This window comes from Marmota monax, unplaced genomic scaffold, assembly GCF_021218885.2.
Source record: "Marmota monax isolate L192 unplaced genomic scaffold, Marmota_monax_Labrador192_F-V1.1 WCK01_AAM20220418_F8-fsc00160, whole genome shotgun sequence".
In the NCBI taxonomy this organism is placed as follows: domain Eukaryota; kingdom Metazoa; phylum Chordata; class Mammalia; order Rodentia; family Sciuridae; genus Marmota; species Marmota monax.
In genome coordinates, this window is record NW_026694183.1 from 1,533,056 (window position 1) to 1,554,589 (window position 21,534).

At 53.1% G+C, this 21,534-nt stretch overlaps 2 protein-coding genes across 6 annotated transcripts; both read left to right on the top strand.

Moving 5' to 3' along the window:
* The first annotated feature begins 1,270 nt into the window (after positions 1 to 1,270).
* Klk7 (kallikrein related peptidase 7) lies at positions 1,271 to 5,886 on the top strand. Of its 2 annotated transcripts, none has more exons than XM_046466163.2 (6): positions 1,271 to 1,380; positions 2,501 to 2,618; positions 2,946 to 3,109; positions 3,218 to 3,461; positions 3,654 to 3,790; positions 5,071 to 5,886. In XM_046466163.2, the coding sequence occupies exons 2-6, from the start codon at positions 2,546 to 2,548 to the stop codon at positions 5,224 to 5,226; spliced, it is 774 nt and encodes a 257-aa protein (XP_046322119.1). In that variant the 5' UTR covers positions 1,271 to 1,380; positions 2,501 to 2,545; the 3' UTR covers positions 5,227 to 5,886. The 2 variants fall into 2 exon arrangements, with proteins under 2 accessions (XP_046322119.1, XP_058442002.1); XM_058586019.1 differs by lacking the exon at positions 1,271 to 1,380 and adding an exon at positions 1,410 to 1,509.
* A 7,316-nt stretch (positions 5,887 to 13,202) lies between these two features.
* Klk6 (kallikrein related peptidase 6) lies at positions 13,203 to 21,114 on the top strand. Of its 4 annotated transcripts, XM_046466162.2 has the most exons (7): positions 13,203 to 13,330; positions 14,397 to 14,506; positions 14,881 to 14,931; positions 15,314 to 15,470; positions 18,559 to 18,806; positions 19,900 to 20,036; positions 20,485 to 21,114. In XM_046466162.2, the coding sequence occupies exons 3-7, from the start codon at positions 14,883 to 14,885 to the stop codon at positions 20,635 to 20,637; spliced, it is 744 nt and encodes a 247-aa protein (XP_046322118.1). In that variant the 5' UTR covers positions 13,203 to 13,330; positions 14,397 to 14,506; positions 14,881 to 14,882; the 3' UTR covers positions 20,638 to 21,114. The 4 variants fall into 4 exon arrangements, with proteins under 4 accessions (XP_046322118.1, XP_058442003.1, XP_058442005.1 ...); XM_058586020.1 differs by lacking the exon at positions 13,203 to 13,330 and having other exon boundaries at positions 14,274 to 14,506; XM_058586022.1 differs by lacking the exons at positions 13,203 to 13,330; positions 14,397 to 14,506; positions 14,881 to 14,931; positions 15,314 to 15,470 and adding an exon at positions 17,805 to 18,487.
* Positions 21,115 to 21,534: the final 420 nt, after the last annotated feature.

The window sequence follows — 21,534 nt, forward strand, 5'->3', positions numbered from 1 at the left end:
CACTCACCCCCACTTAACAAACTCTGTATTTCATGAGCTTATTTATTTCCATGTGTTTATTTTTGGGTCTCCAAGTCAACCAAGCAGGCAGTCCCCATGAAGGCAGAAACCTGTCTTGTCATGGCCCCAGTACCCAGAGCAGTTTCTGGCACACGGTAGACATTTGAAGGATGAATGCAACTAGCAAAGATGAAGAAACCAATTTACTCCTCATTATTACATTCAAAACTCCGCAAGCGAACTTCAAGGTGAAGCAGAGTACATAAGCCACAATACTAAGGCCATAGTATGGAATATCATACAACATTACAAAGAAAGGGGAAAGGATCTAAAGGGACCAGCAGGGACAACTGTTCACAATATTTTGTAAAGTTAAAAAAAAAAAAAAAGGTGGGGCTGGGGTTGTGGTTCAGTGGTAGAGCGCTCACCTCATACGTGCGAGACCCTGGGTTCGATCCTCAGCACCACATAAAAATAAATAAGTGAAATAAAGGTATTGTTTCCAACTACAACTAAAAAATAAATATTAAAAAAGGTTGCATTTGGGCTGGGGATGTGGCTCAAGCCGTAGCGCGCTCGCCTGGCATGCGTGTGGCCCGGGTTCCATCCTCAGCACCACATACAAACAAAGATGTTGTGTCTGCCAAATACTAAAAAATAAATATTAAAATTATCTCTCTCTCTCTCTCTCTCCCTCTCTCTCACTCTCTCTTTTTAAAAAAAAGGTTGCATTAGATAATATTTGCTATAGACATTTTTTATTTCATATACCTGCTATAGAGAGAAACCTACATATGACATGAATAGAAATAAACAGAACACAGACTCAGCGTTTAACAGTAAACCCTCAGTTGGAAACGAGCTCAGGCTCAAAGGTAAGACTGGGATCTGGCCTGTCCGGGTTCCCACAGGCTCCTTAGCCATAGGGTGGAGGGCCCAGGCCACCCTGAGAGCAGGTGAGGGCAAGGGAATGACCCCAGAGGAGGACCCAGGACACGGCCAGCGGCTGTGCCTTGCCTCTCTTGAATCCTGCTCCTCTCCTGCTCCTCAGGCCCTGCACCTGGGCCCTCCCAGTGAGCAACCAGCAGGGGTGGTGGGGCCCGAATATGTGGGGGTGAGCTAGCTGGGTGCCGCCCAGCCTGGCTGCGGGAAGGAGGGTGGGGAAGCAGTGTGGTATCAATTACTTGGCTGCCCCAGGGATTCCAGATAACCCTAACTGAACACAGGAAGAAGGTGTCCTGCAGCCGGCTCTGCCTGCACCCCAGGGCACTGGGGGCGGGCACAGGGGTGGGGGTGGTATAAGAGGACAGCCCTGCAGAGGGCTGCAGACACTTGGCTCCCAACAGAGGCCAGAGCTGAGATCAGATCAACCTTCCAAAGGTGAGAAGGGACCTTATCAAGGAGGTTGTGTGGGGGCGAGGCAGTAATGCTGGCCAGACCGGCTGACTCCAGGTGCTGTGGGGCTGGAGGCCTGCAACTTGGAAAGAGACTGAGGATTCCCACTTACAGGTTCACAGGGTGGGAGAGGGATGGGAGCCTGCATACCTGAGCCTGTAAGGGCCAGGGGACCTGGACTTCTGGGTCTGAGGGAGGAGGCTGGGACTGGACTCCTGGGTATGAGGGATGCCTGAGGGAGGATAGTGGGCCCTGGGCCTCTGGGTCTGAAGGGGGAGGCTGGGTCTGGGCTCCTGGGACTGAGAGGAGAGGGCTGGAGCCTGAACCCCTAGTCTGAAGGAGGAGGCTGGGCCTGGACCCCTGGGTCTGAGGGAGGAGGCTGGGCCTGGACCCCTGGGCCTGAGGGAGGAGGCTGGGCCTGGACCCCTGGGTCTGAGGGAGGAGGCTGGGCCTGGACCCCTGGGTCTGAGGGAGGAGGCTGGGCCTGGACCCCTGGGTCTGAGGGAGGAGGCTGGGCCTGGACCCCTGGGTCTGAGGGAGGAGGCTGGGCCTGGACCCCTGGGTCTGAGGGAGGAGGCTGGGCCTGGACCCCTGGGTCTGAGGGAGGAGGCTGGGTCTGGACCCCTGGGTCTGAGGGAGGAGGCTGGGCCTGGACCCCTGGGTCTGAGGGAAGGGGCTGGGCCTGGACCCCTGTGTCAGAGGGAGGAGGCTGGGCCTGGACCCCTGTGTCAGAGGGAGGAGGCTGGGCCTGGACCCCTGGGCCTGAGGGAGGAGGCTGGGTCTGGACTCCTGTGTTTGAGGGAGGAGGCTGGGCCTGGACCCCTGGGCCTGAGGGAGAAGGCTGGGCCTGGACCCCTGGGTCTGAGGGAGGAGGCTGGGCCTGGACCCTGGGTCTGAGGGAGGAGGCTGGGCCTGGACCCCGGGTCTGAGGGAGGAGGCTGGGCCTGGACCCTGGGTCTGAGGGAGGAGGCTGGGCCTGGACCCTGGGTCTGAGGCAGGAGGGCTGGGTCTGGACTCCTGTGTTTGAGGGAGGAGGCTGGACTCCTGGGCCTGAGGGTTAGGGTTGAGCTGAAGTCCTATGTCCTGAACTCTCTCCCCTTCTCAGATCCAGCAGGGGCCAGTCCTCATCTGGCAGTCCCTGAGAGGCACCATGGAGGGATCCCTTCTCCTGTCCTTGCTAATTCTACTGCTGTCCTTAGCCCTGGGAACTGCTGGACAAGACGGTGAGGCCCTTCCCCGCATCCCCCCTGAAGCTCTCCAAGCAATCCCTGGGTCGGCGCCCCCTCCTCCCCTGGGGGGCTGCCTGGCTTTGTGCCCCTTCTCTGCGGCTTCCTCCCAACTCCAGGGGCCCCTGCCTGCCCAGGGCCGTGTCTCCTCCCCTCAGCGTCTCTCCATCCTCTCGGCCTGGGATGAGACGCTCCCGCGGGCTTTGAGAATGTCCTCCATCCGCGGTGCGTTTCCCTGGCGTCTGCATCCCGCCCTGCGTCCCGGCGGCTGCCCCGCCCCGGCTCTGCGGCCGTTCACGCACGTGTCTCCACGTTTCTCCTCAGATCAGGGTGACAAGAGTGGGGACAAGATCATCGATGGCTTCCCGTGCGAAAGAGGCTCCCACCCGTGGCAGGTGGCCCTGCTCAAGAACAGCCAGCTGCACTGCGGGGGCGTGCTGCTCGACGAGCGCTGGGTGCTCACCGCCGCCCACTGCAGGATGAGGCAGGTGGCCAGGCGCGGCCAGCGGGGGAGCTGCCAGGCCTCCACCCCTCTCTGGGTCCCTGTCCCTTTCCCTCTGTCAGGTCTCTGAATGTCACTTCCTTCTCCCAGTGAGTACAACGTGCACTTGGGCAGTGATCGGCTGGGGGACAAGAGTGCCCAGAAGATCAGGGCCTCAAAGTCATTCCGACACCCTGGCTACTCCACCAAGACCCACGCGAACGACCTCATGCTTGTGAGGCTCAACAGCAGGGCCAGGCTGTCGTCAAAAGTGAAGAAGGTCGACCTGCCCTCCAGCTGCGAACCCCCGGGCACCACATGTACTGTCTCTGGCTGGGGCACCACCACCAGCCCTGATGGTGAGGCTGCCTCAGGGACAGGAGCCCAGGCCCAGCCCTCCTCCCTCAGACCCAGGGTCCAGGCCCAGCCTCCTCCCTCAGATCTGGGAGCCTGGCCTTGGCCCTATGGGTACTCTGGCCCCATCCTCTCCCCATCAGCACCAGCAGCCCGGGCACCCACGCCTCTGACTGACACTGTCCCCTTCCCTGCAGTGACCTTTCCAGCAGCGCTCATGTGCAGTGATGTGCAGCTCATCTCCTCCAAGGACTGCAAGAAGGTTTACAAGGACCTCCTGGGGAAAACCATGCTGTGTGCTGGTGTCCCTGACTCCAAGACCAACACCTGCAACGTGAGCACCCCCTCCAGCCGCCGCCCTGCCTGCCTCCTCTCAGCTCTGAACCTGCCCTTGCCGTCTCTGCAGGCCTGGCCTCCTCAGCTCTCTCTACCCCTCTCTCTGCCAGGTCAGGGGCAGGACCCACCCAGGGACTGCTGCGACCCTGGGCATGTGCAGAGTTCAATGGGACTGAAAAAGATGGGTGGGGCCACTCAGCAGCCTCAGGCACCAAAAACTCAGTGATTAAGATAAATCATATTCTAAGCAACACATTTTTAATATTATTCATGCAAAAAGCCCACAATGAACAGAGTGTCACAATTTTAAATGAAAAGTGGATTTGTTTTATTGAATATCCTTTTGCTTCAGGCACCAGCTTGGTTCAGCACAGCCTGGGACTGATGCTGTTATTATTGAAAATTTGCTATTGTGTCATCCAGGTGGTAGTTTTTTGATTTACATTTGATCTTGAAAGTATTATCTTAAAGCATTATTTACTGTGATTACTGAGATTTTATGCCTGATGCTAATTCCTCACTTGCCTGACCCTTGTCCTGATCCGGTCCCCTCTTCCTCATCTGTTGTCACCACCCTCTGTCTCTGAATGTTTCCCCACATCTCTCTCTTTATGCCCAACTTCATTCTTTCTCTTTGTTGTCTCTGTGTTGGGCAGGCTTGGTCCCCACCTGCCCATGTTTCCTCCCTTTCAGCTCTAGGGGAGGTAGAACAGTGTCATTAGGGACGAGGAAGGACGAGAGCATGTTCTGAACAGAGTGGGCATCCTTCCCTCCTCTGTTGAAGGCTGGCTTCGTGAATGCACAAGCTGTGTAGGGACCCTGAGTCTCACACTCAGAGGGTCCCACGCTTGGTTTAAAGCTCCCCTGTTGCTGTCCTGGAATTCCCTGGCCCACTTCATGCAGGAGGGGTCATACATCATTCCACTGAAGAAATGCTCCTCTGCCCACTGGCTTGGAACAAGTCCTTATCAAACACCTTGTGTGGGAAAATTAATGGCCTACGCATCCTTGGGAGCCCCGCCCCCTTCCTGAGATTGGCTGCGTTGGCCAGGCTCAAACCAATGTCTTCACAGGACCTGGTCTGTCCATTCTGCTAGGGTACTAATTCCTGCTCTCCCATTGGTTCACAGAGATGAGTCTCTTCTCATTGGCCAGAGTGGAAGCCAATGGTCTGGCAAGACAAAGACCGTGAGCTGGTGTAGAAGACTGAGTTAGGCCTCTAGGGGGCTTTGCTCTGAATCCAAAGCTAATCCATTTCCCCTCCTTTATTCCCTCCAGGGTGACTCAGGAGGACCATTGGTGTGCAAAGGTACCCTGCAAGGTATAGTGTCCTGGGGAACTTTCCCTTGTGGCCAACCCAATGACCCAGGTGTCTACACCCAAGTCTGCAAGTTTACCAGTTGGATAAAAGAGACCATGAAAAGGTATCGATAATGCAACACCAAGAGTGAATACATCACCGTGTGCTCTGAACAGAAAGCTTGCGGAGATAAGGACGTGGATGACCTGTAAAGTCATATCTGACTTTCTTTCCTTAAAGACATAATAAAACCTCCACAATACACCATGTTTATAAACCTGTCAAAATAGCAAGGCTCTAAAACCCAAAGAAGTAAGAAAATAAAATAAAAACCCTCCGTGCTGTGGAAAACGCAGTGAGACCAACACTCTCAAACGCTGGAGCAGTAAATTTGTACAATCTTTCTGGAAGGTGGTTTGGCCACATGAATTGAAAACCTCACTTAGTGCATTTGACCCAGTAGCTCCAATTCTAGGGAGAAAGTACCAAAATTTAAAAAAACATCAATGAGGTTTGAATCCATCACCACATTATGTATTGTGGCAAAATCATGGAAACACTGAATACGTTCCAAAGGAATGGCTTGTCTAGACATTGGGTCAGGTTGTCCAAGGAGGTTACGAAGTTATTAAAAATAATACTCGGGCAGAATTGTGTCATGCAAGAATGTTTACACTATATGATGTTAAATGAAAGAAAACCACAAAAAAAATTATGTGATCCTAACCATGTAGAATATATGTAAAATGAAATGTTCACGGAATAAAACCTGGAAGGACATGTGCCAACCTGCAGGTGGTGTTAATGCTGAGAGCCTCCTTTCTCCTATTGACTCCTTTATGGATGTGCATATTCATAGCCTGAAAAATAGGGTTGAGAAAGCTCCAAAGTCCTAAGGTTGCCAGGGAGGACTCCTTGAGGAAGGAGACTCTAGGAAAGTGTGTCTGACTTTGAGCCTGGTCTCTCCTCCACACCTGGTCATCATTTCTCTCCATTTTGGGGGTCTCAGTTTTCTCATTTGTAAAGTGGGAGATAGAAAGGGTGGGAAGAAGGAGGAGAGGAGCTGCCCACTACATCAGGTAGCAGGATGTGAAAATGCTCTGAGCATCTCCTGAGCCACACACAGCAGGGAGAAAGGGGTGGGTGGCAGGTAACAGGACAAGGGGAGCCCCAGAGGCCTGCCCACATCAGCAACCCGTGTCCAGGTGCCAGAGGAAGGAGGTGGTGAGTGGGCTCCTGCTCCACAAAGATGGGGAAGGGGCTCTCGAAGGGGCAGGGGAGTCTCCTGTGACTCAGAGGCAGGTGGCCTCCTAGCCACTTGCCCTTGGACAACTCTGGGCAGTCACACCTCAGACGCTGCTGACAGAGGGATCGCTCCAGCTCAAGAGCTGCTTCTCCTACCTGTCCTTCCTGTTTCTCTCCCAGAATTTCCTCCCCACCAACATTCCCCAGGTCTTCCCACTCATCTCACCTCCCTGAGACTCTCCTGATCCCCCTAAGCCTGTCATACCGAGGGATTGCCACCACCAATCCTCTGCAGAGAGGAGGCTCACAAGAGGCAGGCCTCCTCCCTCAGACCAGGAAGCCAGGCCCAGCCTCCTCCCTCAGACCCAGGGTCCAGGCCCAGCCTCCTCCCTCAGACCAGGAAGCCAGGCCCAGCCTCCTCCCTCAGACCCAGGGGCCCAGGCCCAGCCTCCTCCCTCAGACCCAGGGGTCCAGGCCCAGCCTCCTCCCTCAGACCCAGGGGTCCAGGCCCAGCCTCCTCCCTCAGACCCAGGGGTCCAGGCCCAGCCTCCTCCCTCAGACCCAGGGGGGCAGGCCCAGCCTCCTCCCTCAGACCCAGGAGCTCAGACCCCAGCCCTCTTCTCAGACCCCAGCTCCTCAGTTCCCTCTGTCTTGGGGCCTGTGTTGAATTTAAGGAATGTGAAGGGATTTTATTCACTCAACCCCACAAAGTTCAGCCATTTTCCTTCTCTCTCCTGCATCCACTCCAAATCAACACACATCTAAAATATATTTTAAAAAAAACTGCTGCACTGAATTGGCCTGGAGGCCTCTGGTCCTCTGCTTCCATGGGCAATCTGTAGGTGGGCTGGTTTGCAAAGATTGGCGATGGTGCTCATGTTAAATTGGTTTTTTGTTTTTGTTTTTGGTTTTGGTTTTTTGGTTGGTTTTGTTTTTTGGGTTTGTTGTTGTTGTTGTTGTTGTTATTGTTACCAGGGGTTGAACTCAAGGGCATTCCACCACTGAGCCACATCCCCATCCCATATTTGTATTTTATTTAGAGACAGGGTCTCACTGAGTTGCTTAGCCCCTTGCCATTGCTGAGGCTGGCTTTGAACTCGCGATCCTCCTGTCTCAGCCTCCCAAACTACTGGGATTACAAGCATGCGCCACTGAGCCCAGCTGAATATTTTTTTAAAGATATTTTTGTTTGTTTGTTTGGTGCTGGGGATCTAACCCAGGGCCTTGTGCATGCAAGGCAAGCACTCTACCAACTGAGCTATATCCCCAACCCCTTAAATATATATTTTTATAGCTTTATTTTATTTAGTTATTTTTTTTAATGTGGTGCTGAGGATCGAACCCAGGGCCTCACACATGCTAGGCAAGTACTCTACTGCTGAGCCACCACCCCAGCTCCTCATTTTGATTTTTTAAAAAATCATAACATCATTTTTTTTTAACAGACAGTATAATATAGTAGTCAAAAGCAGCAGCTTCCAAGACCTGGCTTCTTGGATTTAAATCCCAGCTATTCTATTTGTGTGTGTGTGTGTGTGTGTGCAATGCTGGCATGGAACCCAGGGTGTCGTGCGTACACCACGTGGCTGCAGCCCCCCCAGCTGATTACCCTTCCTGCATCACTTCACTGTCCCTCTCCTTCAGCCTTTTTTATGTGTGTCGGGGGGAGGGGGTCCTGGGGATTGAACTCAGGGGCATTCAAACCACTGAGCCACACCCCCAGCCCTATTTTGTATTTTATTTAGAAACAGGGTCTCACTGAGTTGCTTAGTGCCTTGCCCTTGCTGAAGCTGGCTTTTTAAAAAATTAATTAATTAATTAATTTTACAGTAGAATGCATTTTGACCCATTGCACACAAATGGAGCACACCTTCTCATTCCTCTGGCTGTCCATGGTGCAGAGCCACCCCAGTAGTGTGATCATACATGTATAGGGGTAATAATGTCTGTCCCACTCTACTGTCCTTCCCTCCCCCACAGTGTCACCCCTCCCCTCACTCCCCTCTGCACAAACCCAAGTTCCTTTATTTTTCCCTAACCCTCTCCCTGAAAGAACGTTCAAGGCTTGCGGTCGGAGAAAATGCCCATTTATTGAGGAATAGCTCTGCATATTTATAGAGCCAGGGGCGGTTTGACAGTTATGACAGTTTAATGGTTGAATGGTTTGACAGTTGCCTGGGGTGCTTTCTGATTGGTGGGTAAGGATCATGTGAGCCAGCAGGGCTAGTCTGATTGGTGGGTAAGGATCATGTGAGCCAGCAAGGCTCACCATTGGAGGGCAGGATCATGTGAACCAGCAGGGCTCACCATTGGAAGGCTCTTCTTGGGGGATGGGGAAGTTAGTCTTTGGAGGGGGGGGGGACTCCCAACACTCCCCCACTATGGATCAGCATCCATTTATCAGAGAGAACAATAGGCCTTTGGTTTTGGGGGACTGGCTTATTTCACTTAGCATGAACTTCACCAGTTCCATCCATTTACCTGCAAATGCCATAATTTCTTTAAGGCTGAGTGATATTCCATTGTGTATATGTACCACATTTTCTTTATCCATTCATCTGTTGAAGGGCATCTAGGTTGGTTCCATAGTTCAGCTATTGTGAATTGAGCTGCTATAAACATTGATGTGGCTGCGTCCCTATAGCATGCTGATTTTAAGTCCTTTGGGTATAAACTAAGGAGTGGGGTAGCTGGGTCAAATGGTGGATCCATTCCAAGTTTTCTGAGGTACCTCTATACTGCTTTCCATAGTGGCTGCACCAATTTGTAATCGAGGCTGGCTTTGAACGTTAGATCCTCCTGCTTCAGCTTCCAGAGCTGCTGGGATTACAGGTGAGCACCACTGTGCCTAGCTTCTCCTTCACCCTTGAACTGGGAGAAAGAGTACCTGCCTCACAGGGTTGTGATGAAGACTAAATAAGTTAATATGTAGAAAATTCTGGAACATTGACACTGAATAAGCCTTCAATAGGTGTTAGATTTTATTATTTACGACTCCTGGTATTTTTCCTGCTCATTCTCTTATGAACTTTCTTTATAAAAAAGTAATTTATCAGGTTGGGGCTGTAGCTCAGTGGTAGAGAACCTGCCTCACACCTGTGAGACGCTGGGTTGGATGTTCAGCACCATATGAAAATAAACAAATAAAGGCATTCTGTCCATTTTTACAACTACAAAAAAAAAGATTTTTAAAGTAATTTATCTGTAAATGCCATGGTTTTATTCTCTTTTATTGCTGAGTAATATTCCAGTGTGTTCACATGGCACATTTTTAAATCCATTCATGCACTGAATGATGAATGTTTTCTTTGATATAAGGATGTTGATTCATAGTGGGATGGGGGAGGGAGCATGGGAGGAATAGAAAAACTCTAGATAGGGCAGAGGGGTGGGAGGAGAAGGGAGGGGGCATGGGGTTATTAATGATGATGGAATGTGATGATCATTATTATCCAAAGTGCAGCATGAAGACACGAATTGGTGTGAATATACTGTGTATACAACCAGAGATCCAGAGAGATGAAAAATTATGCTCTATATGTGTAATAAGAATTGTAATGCATTCCACTGTCAAATATAAAATTTTTTTTAAAAGTAATTTATTGAAGACCTAGACCTCTGCAGAGCAAGTCACTTTGGAGACAAATATCCAATGAATAAACAGGATGGCTGGGGGGACAGCAAGACCATGACAGTCACTGTCAAGTGGCTAGAGTTGGAGGCTTGGGTCTCTCTTAGAAGTTCCTCCACTCCCCAAGGCTGACCACCAAGGGGATGCCAAGAGATGGGCCCTGTTCACCACCATGTTGGAGGTCAAGTTCCAATTCAGACTCCACCTCTTCCTGACTGTTTGACATTGAGCAATGAACTTCCCCTCTCTGAGCCTCAGTTTTCCAATCTGTAAAACAGAAGTGGGCGTAACAAAGTCTTTTAGTCATTAGGTCAACATTTCCTAAGGCTTCCTCTGGGCCAAGTCCTGTGCAGGTACGTGGGACCCAGCAGTGAGTCAGCCCCAGGCCTGTCCCCAAGAGCCTGAAGTCCCGTGGGGGTCAGGGACATTGATTCAGATGGCCCTGGTCCAGGGTGACTGGAAGGAGGCACAGGCTGTGGGAACCACATGAGAGAGTGACTAATGACGGCAGCAGGTGGAGGTGACTGGTGTTCAGGGAAGGAAGAGGTGAGGCCCAGGAAAGGCCGGAAGAACAAGTGGTTGTTGCCTGGAAAATGTGGCGAGAGCCTCTAAGAGGGCCCAGCAGAGTGGAGGCCAAGGTCAGGGGCACGCGCTGCTAGGACCCCTGGGGGGTGGAGCGCAGAGAGGTGGGCAGCGCACGCCAGGCAACATGGGAGGCACGGCCGCCCTCAGCCCCCCGGCCCCCCCCCGGCCTCCCCACGACCCCCCGCCACCCTCAGCTGCCCCCAGCCACCCTGGCTTTCGATGGCCCTAGGTGTGGTGAGTGTCCCTGAGAGGAGCTGACATGTCAAAGATGGCAGAGTCCAAGCAGGGGGTACCCAAAGATCCCTGTGCTGATTTTCTTACTGTAATTTCATGTGCCAATGATAATTTTTTTATTCTAATTTGTTATCTATGACAGCAGAATGCATTACACTTCATATTACACATATAGAGCACAATTTTTCATGTCTCTGGTTGTACACAAAGTAGAGTCATACCATTCATGTCTTCATACATGTACTTAGGGCAATGATGACCATCTTATTCCACCATTTTTGTCACCCCCATCCCCCTCCCTCCCCCCCCCCTTTGCCCTATCTAGAGTTCGTCTAATCCTCCATGCTCCCCATCCCAGCCCCGCTATGAATCAGCCTCCTTATATCAGAGAAAACATTCAGCATTTGGTTTTGGGGGATTGGCTAACTTTACTTAGCATTATCTTCTCCAACTCCATCCATTTACCTGCAAATGCCATGATTTTATTTTTTTTAATTGCTGAGTAATATTCCATTGTGTATATATGCCACATTTTCTTTATCCATTCATCTACTAAAGGCATCTAGGTTGGTTCCACAGTTTAACTATTGTGAATTGTGCTGCTATAAACATTGATGTGGCTGTGTCCCTGTAGTATGCTGTTTTTAAGTCCTTTGGGTATAGACCGAGGAGAGGAATAGCTGGGTCAAATGGTGGTTCCATTCCCAGTTTCCCAAGGAGTCTCCATACTGCTTTCCAGATTGGCTGCACCAATTTGCAGTCCCACCAGCAATGTATGAGTGTACCTTTTCCCGAATATCCTCGCCAACACTTATTGTTGTTTGCATTCTTAATAGCTATCATTCTGACTGGAGTGAGATGAAATCTTAGTTTTGATTTGCATTTCTCTAAGATGTTAATTTTTAACACCTTGAGTTAAATGAGTATTAGAATGAATTCGTGTTTCTTTTTACTTTTTTCCTTCTTAAATTTTTAAATGGACAAGTAAAAGTTGGGCATACTTATATTGTAAAACATGAGGTCTTGATAAAAGTCATGTGTACCTTGTGTGAGGGCGAAATCCAGCTATTTGACACACACACGGCCTCACATGTTGATTCTTATTGTGTGTGTGTGGTGAGAACACAGAAGATCTTACTTCTTTTTCTTTTTATTTATTTTTTTACTTTTACTATTGGGGGTGCTCAGGATGGAACCCTGGGGCTAGCATGCTAGGCGAGTGCTCTACCCCCAGCTGCACCCCAGCCTTCGTTCCAGTTTTTAAAGAAATGTGACTACTAGAAACCGTAAGCGTTGGGGGGCATTATGTGCGTCTTGATTAGTGCTTCTCTGGATGCTGAAGTTTCTCAAATACCAGGTCAAGAACAGAGACTGTCCTATGAGGTGTGGGGAACCACAGCAGGGAGGTGAGAAGCAGGGATCGGAATCAGGGCACAGAGACCCTCTGGGGCCCAGCAGGGGAAGCAGAGACCAGGAGCCCCTGGATGGTGGGGGGTCTGATTTGAGAGGAGCCAGGAACATGGGGCCGCGGGAGGTGAGCCCACACAGAGAGGAGACAGGGGGACAGGGTTACAGCTCCAAGGACTGCGATTAGGTCCCAAGAAGAAGATGCTAAGTGCAGGTGGGACCAGGCGTGAAGGGTCCAGAGAGGATCCTGAATGCCAGTTTGGACCTTGTGTGAAGGTGATGGGAGCTGAGCGATCTAGGGTGACAGTTAGATATAGTGCAAGGAAAACGAGGTCACCTGAGGGGCCACACCCTCTGTCCTTGACTAGCACCTGCCTCCAGTTTCCAGACCCAAGTTCAAAGGCACCTCCCCAAATTCTCCCAGATCCCTGCGTAGCCTCCTGCTACCCCACTTCTCACCAAACCCTGTGGCTCCCGAGTCATCTGCATCCCTGCTTCCCTCTCCTCTGTGTCCCTCCCTGAGTGCCCTCATCTCACCAGTGAGCCCTCAGCTGCTCCGGGGCCCTGCCAGCTTCCCACCACTGCAGCCCCGAGACCAACTCCATGGGCACACGCTTCCCAGGAAACCTGCAGGTACCCGCAGAAAACAAGCCAAGGCGGGGAGGGGGGGATGCAGAGAAAGCAAGAAAGAGGCAAAGGTCAGAGAGACACAAACCAGAGAGGGAGAAGAGAGACAGACATGGAGAGATGGAGCCAGAGACCCCAAAGGTGGCCAGACTTAGAGGAGCGGGCCAGGAGGATCCAGAGAGCTGAAACACCCAGGCAGGACCAGGTGGGCAGTCAAGGACCTGGCCCGACTGCCAATCAGACAGGGACAAAGGAAAGCCATTGACACAGCCTCCCACCCGCCTGCCTGGAAAGAGGTTGAGAAACGGAGCTGCTGGGAGCAGGGCACTGGGTGCAGGGCGGACAAAGCCGGATTGTTTGGGGCCCTTTCCCCACAGTGCCTGGGCCTGCTCCCCAGCCCTCGCCGGGGGCCAGGGCCAGCGAGCGGACACACCCTTTCTCACTGCTGGCTGCTCACACTCTCCTGGGACACAGAGGTCGTCAGCACCCACAGAGGGACTTCTGGGCAGGTGAGTCACCCCAACCCCACTGAACCCAGGCAGCTGGTGCAGGGCCTCAGTGCTCCCCACCCAGGAGTGAGGGTTGCAGGTCTCAGAAGTTCACAGACAGGGTGGGGGACTCCTGAGGCAGGGCCTCCATTTGATTATCTGGGAGGCTGGCATTTGGATCCTCAGTCAGCTTCTCAAAAACTCAGAAGTCTAAAAAGAAGGAGAAAAAACTCCACTTTACCTTGCTCCCCAGACTCCAGCCCTCCTCCCTCAGACCTGAAAGTCCTGATTCCCAGCCCTCCTCCCTCAGACCCAGGGGTCCAGGCCCAGCCTCCTCCCTCAGACCCGGGATCCAGGCCCAGCCTCCTCCCTCAGACCCGGGGTCCAGGCCCAGCCTCCTCCCCCAGACCCAGGGGTCCAGGCCCAGCCTCCTCCCTCAGACCCGGGATCCAGGCCCAGCCTCCTCCCTCAGACCCAGGGGTCCAGGCCCAGCCTCCTCCCTCAGACCCAGGGGTCCAGGCCCAGCCTCCTCCCTCAGACCCAGGGTCCAGGCCCAGCCTCCTCCCTCAGACCCAGGGGTCCAGGCCCAGCCTCCTCCCTCAGACCCAGGGGTCCAGGCCCAGCCTCCTCCCCCAGACCCAGGGGTCCAGGCCCAGCCTCCTCCCTCAGACCCGGGGTCCAGGCCCAGCCTCCTCCCTCAGACCTGAGGTCCAGGCCCAGCCTCCTCCCCCAGACCTGGGGCCCAGACCCCCAGTGCACTCTGGGATCAGTACTCCCTTCCTGACAGCTGGGTCAGGGGGTCACCAGGAGCCGAGGTGTGGGGCAGAAGGAATGCTTGTGGGTGGCCTGGGTTAGGAGGAAAAGGGTGGGGTCAGCCTTTAGGCTCCAGGACGTGGGGAGACAGGGGTTAAAAGGAAGTATCAGGGAGCGTCTGGGGACAGACCCAGCCTCTTCCCAGGAGGCCAGGGAGCCAGGCAGGTCCTGTGCACAGCCCCTGCAGCACCCACGTCCCTACCTGCTCCCTGTGTGTCTGATTCGGAGACACCGGTTCTGCTCTGTGAGTCTTCTCTCCCTATTTCTCTGCCAGGGGCTCCCGGACTCTCCAGGCCTGGCCTCCCTGTCTGCGTGAGTGATAAGCTACTGTCCTTTCCTCCCACCCAAGAAACCTGTGGCTAGGAGGCCCCAGGCCACCCGCAGGTAAGAACCTACAGATGTGGGGGTGAGTGACAAGGTCGGCACAGAACAAAGGTGCAGAGGGGAAGTCCCACAGCTGGGAAGAAGGTCAGGGACCCTCTGGCTGAACTCCTGCCTCCAAGGGGTGATCTAGAGCTTGCAGAGGCAGAAAGCACGACTCAGAATCTTTGAGCCTCCGGCCCAGGAGACGTGGCTGTGGATTCTCTTTGGCACCTGCCTTCATGGGACCCTCAGAGGGAAGGCATGGGTTTGGGGAAAGAAGATCAGGAGGCCAGAGGGAAAGGCTAGGTCACGGTCAGGGGAGCAGAGCAGGCGGAGAGGAAGGAGAGGATGAGGGGGAGGCTGGGGCACTAAGGCACCGCTGGCCTCTCCCCCAGGAATGGACTTGAAGAAGACACTGATGGTGGCGCTCACCCTCGTGGCTGCAGGTGGGAGGAAAGAAACCTAGATGGGGGAGGCTGGTGGTGGAGTCTGCCGTCCATGGGGAAGAAGTCGGCAGGGTGGGATGTGCCAAGGCATGACGGGGGGGGGTGCCTTCAAAATGAGAAAGAGTTAAGAATGGGGTGAGGAGGGGAGAAGGGGTGGGGAGGACCGGAGCGGGGGTTGGAGGTAGAGTTTAGGGATGAGTTTGGCTTTGAGGATGGGCACTGAGATGGGGAAGGAGTGGGCGGTGGAGAAGGTGAGGACGAAGATGGACACAGGGCTGGGTTTGGGCGGGGAGTGGCGATGGCCTTGACTGGGGTCACCTTGGTGGGTCTGCCTGGTGGGCATGCCCAGATTCCTCTCTGACCCAGACCCTTTCTCCCTCAGCCTGGGCAGAGGAGCAGAATAAGTTGGTCCATGGTGGACCCTGTGAGAAGACATCTCACCCCTACCAAGCTGCCCTCTACACCTCGGGCCACCTGCTCTGTGGTGGGGTCCTCATTCACCCGCAGTGGGTCCTCACAGCTGCCCACTGCAAAAAACCGTGAGTCTGTGCGCTGCAGAATGAGCTGAAGCAATTAGACCTTCAGGTGTCTCATAGGCTTAGGAGGAGGCAGACCCAAGCCTCCACCTGTCCCTGCACAACCCCCTGCCCCCCCACATGACTAAGTTCATCCAGATAGTACTTAAAGGAGTACTGATTATCCTTGGGAATTCTCAGGGGTTGGTTCCAGGATCCCATAAGGACAGCATAACTCTCAGGTGCTCGAGAATGGTATATTGAATATTGAATGACGTGGTATTTGCATATAACCTATGCACATCCTCCTAAATACTTTTTAGATTACTTATAATTCCTGAGACAATGTTTTGTTTTGTTTTAGTGGTGGGGATTGAACCTAGGGACACTTAACCACTGGGCCACATCCCCAGCCCTTTTTATTTTTTATTTTGAGACAGGATCTTGCTTAGGGCCTCCATGAGTTTCTGAGGCTGGCTTTGAACTCAACAATCCCCCTGCCTCAGCCTCCCAAGCCACTGGGATTACAGGCTGAGCCACTGCACCCAGCTAATCCCTAAAACAGTGTCAATGCTATGCAAATGGTGGTTCCACTGTGCTGTTTAGGAAATAATGACAAGAAAGAAAGACTCTGTACATGATCAGTATAGATAGTTTTCTTCCCCAGTCTAAGGTTGGTCGACTCCGTGGATGTGGCATCCGCAGATCAGAGGACTGACTGTACCAAGCAGTGCCGGGGCAGGAAGCCTGGCAGAATTGCTCCTCTCATGAACTTGCCTTCTAATGGGCCCTGAAGGACATGCTGGGGGGGGGGGGGGTTGGGGTTTAACTCTTAACTACAGTGGGACTCAACAGAGTGAGGTTTACATTTTGGGGAGCACCTAGCCATGTGAAAGAGGACAGGGCAAGAGGAGATTAAGGGAGCCCCAAGTGGGGGCTGTTGCTGTCACCTGGGGACATGAGATGGTGACTTGGACCAGGGAGGTAGCAGTGAGGATGGAGGGAAATTGGGAGGTATTTTAAGACCAAGGACATGATAGCAAAGGACTGGAGAGACAGGAGGCAGGGCTGATCTCCAGGTGCTTGCCCTGAACAACTGGGAGTCCTGTCATACAGGAAGGGGACATCAGACATTTCCTTACAGCTGAGGTGAGTTTGAGCTACCTGAAGGTGTTTAAGCAGAGACACTAGGTGGGCCCTTGAAACTCAGGGGAGCACTCAGAGGAGTAGGTAAAATTCAGGCTACATCCACAAACAGATCGTATTTAAAGACATGGGACTGGACAGGATCATCCAAAGAGCAGTTCTAGACAGGGAAGCACAGAGGGCCCGGGGCTCAGCCCAGGACCTCAGGATCACCAGTTAGATTCCAGATGCTGTCGCGTTCAGTGCTAAATGCAGACCAGGGTTAAATCACACAGTGAAGAACACAGTTTACACCCATGTCCTGGAATCCCTGCAGTAGCAGATGAGGAAACTGAGCTCAGATGAGTAGTAAATGACAATTCGGGTATTTAGAAACCAATTGTCAGGACTCCCCGTGTGGGGGATGCAGAATCATGCAGACTCAGGAACTCCAAGGCCCCCAGGGAGACCCGGGGTCACCCCCAACATCACCATCCACTCATTTGGTGCACATGACTAAGAATACCACAAAGTGCCAGATTTGAGTTGGTGGTAGAGCTTCAGCCAGGGACACATCAGGGCAGAAAGAAGTAGCAAGTCAGATCTTTAAGAAACACATCTTCAAAATCCAAGATAATTACCGTAAGGCTAAAGAAGGAAAAAACAGGGCTCCTACTTTTGATGGGAGAAATCAGGAAAGACTTTCCATGAAATGTGATTCAAGCTGAGGCATAAAATAGGAGAACTGGTAGCCAAAGGAAGAAGGGGAAAGAGCATTGGAGGTCCAGGAAATGCCAAAATGAGGCCCCTGAAGATCCAACAATCTTGGATCTTCTAAGAGTGACTAGTTCACTGGAGGGCAGCAGGTGGTGGGAGAGAAGGGCGGGAGGTGAGCAGGCGGATCCCACGGGGTCTCCAAGGCCAGGCTGAGCAGCTTGGACTTTTTTCTGAGGGCAGTGGGAGACTTTTGAGCAAGGGAGGAATTCTTTGATTTGTTTCAAAAATATCTATCAAACACGTATCACGTACCAGATGCTGGTTGAAGCCCTGGGGATCCTGTATCTGAACAGAATAAAGTCTCTGGGCTGACCTCCTAGGGCCTCACCAGCTAACAAGCACCACGGCCAGCAGCCCCCAGGGGCTGACTAAATAAAAATGAATGGGAAAAAAGGCACATTTTGAGCTCTCAATGTCCACATGCGGCTGGTGGCCACGTGCTGGACAGCGTAGGTGGAGAACATGACATCATGGCGGCAAGCTGTATTGGACGGCAGTGCTACAGGAGGAGGAGACGCAGTAGAGAATATTTAGCAATAAATGCACAGTGGGCGGGTGACGGCGACAGGTTCTCTGGTGAAAAGGAAAGCAGGGCTGGATATTTGCATTTTCACTGGGCAGAGGGAAAGCTTTACTGAGAAGGTGACACTTGAAGGAGCTGAGGGAGAGAGCCAGGCAGATACCCGTCTTGCTGGCACAAGAAGCAGCTCTTGCAAAGGCCCTGGGGTGGGAGGAACCCTGTTGTGTTCAGGGGAAGCCAGTGTGGATGGAAGAGGAGGAGGGGGAGAGAAGGAGGAGATGCTGTCTGTACCATGGAGAGAACTTTGGCCTTCACTCTGATTGAGCGGGGAGTTGCAGGAGGGGTGTGAGCACAAGAGGACTGACTTTCCTTGTTAGAACCCTCTGGCTGCTTTGTGGAGGGTGGACTGTAGAGAGACAAAGGCAGTAAGCAGGCCACTGCGGTAGTCCAGGTAAGAGACGACAGCTCAAACCAAGATGGTAGCAATGGTGGAGGTGAGTGGCTGGATATAACTCACACAGCCAAATGGGCCTCTGGACAGCTTGGATGTGGGGCAGGAAATAGACAGTCACGGATAGCCCCCAGGGTATTCTGGAAGGCTGTGGGAGGAGCAGAGCAGGTGAGTCATGATTCCCCGACTTCAGACGCAGCCCATGGGCCCCGGTAAGACCCAGCCTGCTTCCCCTGCAGAAAGCTTCAAGTCTACCTGGGGAAGCACAACCTCCGGCAACGGGAGAACTCACAGGAGCAGAGCCCTGTCGTCCGCGCTGTGGCCCACCCTGGCTACAACGCTGCCACCCATGACCAGGACATCATGCTGCTGCGTCTGGAATACCCAGTCAAACTCTCTGAATGGATCCAGCCCCTGCCGCTGGAGAAGAACTGCTTGGCCAACCACACCAGCTGCCACATCCTGGGCTGGGGCAAGACCGCAGATGGTGAGTGAGGGGAGGTGACAGGGGAACAGGCCAATGGCGATGGGGGAGGTGAGCAAAGGGTGAATGGTCAAAAATGAAGGTGGGTCAGAAGATGAAGGGCCATGGGAAGATGGGTTAGTGGTGAGGTCTGCTGGGCGCACCACCGTGAGAGGGATCCTTAGGAGCTGGGCCGGTGGGTGAACAGCCAATGGGGAAAGCAGACCAGTGGATGAACAGCATGGAAAAGATGGGCCGGAAAAGGAAGGGTCAGTGACAAGGGTTGACCAGTAGGAATATTCTAATCAGGAAGGTGGCCAACGGTCCCCAAGATGCACTTATGGGCAAGAATGGATAAATGGAGGAGGAACTAATAGAAGAAGAGGGATCGATCAACAGAGGAGTCTGTTATGTGAATTCCAAATGCAAACAGAGTACAGGCAGCTGGTGGGAAAGGGGTCAAATGGGAAAAGGCCAGTGGTTGAGGGGAGTCATTAGAGGAAGGATCAGAGGAAGCACAGGTTCAATGGATCAGTGGGAACCACGGAGGAGGGTCTGGGAGTGAAACACCAATGAACAAGGCGGATTCCCTGATGAAGAGCCAATAGGAATTGAGAGGCAATGGAGAAGGGTGGGGTCAAAAGGAAAGGACCAATGAGGGCTGTGGACCAGGGGATGAAGAGCCAATGGGGAAGGGCAGGACCAACGGTCAGGTGGCGAGTAATCGGATGAACAAATAGGCAAGAAGGGCTGATGAAGGACAGGTGAATGCTCAGGAGGGAGATGAGAGAGGAAGAAAGTCCTAGAGTCCAACCAACTGGAACTGCTGAGGGGGGGATGGGAGGAAGGGAGACAAGTGGAGGAGAGAAAAGGGAAAGCCTGTAGGGAAAGAGATGTGGGCAGAGATGGCACCTGGGACGGTGGGCCAATGGCAGGTGAGGATGATGGGGAAAGCGACCAATCAGGAGGCGGGGACGATGGAACTGGTTCTAAGCCAGAGAGGCACACAGGAGAGGGGAACAATGGGAAATGCGACCAACAGGTGGCCTTACACTGTGGAGGGATGCTGGGGAGGACGGGGAGGGGCGTCCAGCAAGCCCGCCCTCTCTCGTGGCAGGCGACTTCCCCGACACCATCCAGTGTGCATACATCCACCTGGTGCCGCCCGAGGAGTGCGAGCGGGCCTATCCTGGCCAGATCACCCCCAACATGGTGTGCGCAGGCGACGAGAAGTACGGGAAGGATTCCTGCCAGGTGAGGCCACCGCGACCTGCCAGTTCCACAGCCGAGGACGGAGACACAAACACACAGCCAGAGACAAGAAGAGAGACCAAAACAGAACTGTAGGGAGCCTGAGAGATGGGCTGGGAGGGAGCTGGGACAGGCAGCGATTAAGATAGTCGTCAGAAGCAGGAAATGCAGAGAGAAGGACGGAGAAGGAGGGATCCAAACCAGAGAAGACACACGAAGGAGGCAGGTGGTGCACGGAGCTGCTCTGCCTCACACATGGCGCCCATCCGGAGCTCTGCTTGGAGATGACCATGCTCTGGAGCAGGGTGACCCCGCGGGCGTCTCCGTCTTTCTCTCTCCCTGAGTCATCCATTCCATCTCTGAGTACCTCTAACTCTGCTCCATGTGAGCCTTGTCTGTCCGTCCCCCCCTTCCAGGTTGCTGCACCTGACTTTCTCCCTCTTTCCCACAGGGTGATTCTGGGGGTCCGCTGGTATGTGGAAACCGCCTGCGAGGCCTTGTGTCATGGGGTAACGTCCCATGTGGATCAAAGGAGAAGCCAGGAGTCTACACCGACGTCTGCAGATATACCCACTGGATCCGGAAAACCATTCAAGCCAAATGACCCTGACATGTGATATCCCCGACTCTTGACCTATGACCCTACTGGCTGGCTCCAGAATTTCTCTTCCCCTGACCTTGCCTTCCTTCCGCACCTGCCTGGTTGTGACCCTTGACGCTTCATAAAGCAATGATGCAAGAGCACAAATCCTCCCTGATTTGACCCCAGCTCCTCCCTTGCTCCACTGGGGTGGGAGAGCAAGGACAGGGCTGCAGTCTTCCCCCACTACTAAGAGAACCCAGACCCCTCTAGGCCACTCTCCCTGCCTGGGCTTGTCCTTCCTGCAGACAGAATGCTGGTCCAATACTGGCAGATACTGAGCTGGAGGGCCAGTTTGCTATCCTCGGGCAGTACCTTCCTTTACAGAGTACATTAAACAGTGTATTCCTCATGGGATGGGGCTACTGGGACGATGTGAGGTTACAAGCACGTGAAATACATGTAACAGTGCCTGGCCCGGCATGCGCCCAATAAAGGATGAATTTTATTACTAAGGTGCTTTTCGCTTTTATTCCACATCTGCCTCTTGGAAGCCCAGATTTTCTCATTTTTCCTTTACACTCCAATTTCATTTCAGCCCCTCCAGGAAGCTACCCTTGACTCATCCACCTTGCATTAGCCCTCAGGGATGGCTCTGTCTCTCCTAAGCTCCCCTTGTAGCAGCAAAAGAGGGATGAGAGAGGGTTAGGAGACCACTGTGTGTGAGTGGGAGTGGTGGAGGGTAACATGGGAGAGGATGGCAGAGGCCAGATCTCAAAGGACCTCAGACACCAGCTTGAGAAGCTGGGAGTTTCCCTAAGGGTAATGGGGAGCCATAGAAGTGTTATGAGCAAGAGCAGCACTGGGGCCATATGCAGGACGGATCTGAGGGGAGAGACTGGAGCCAGGGGGCAGGGAGGA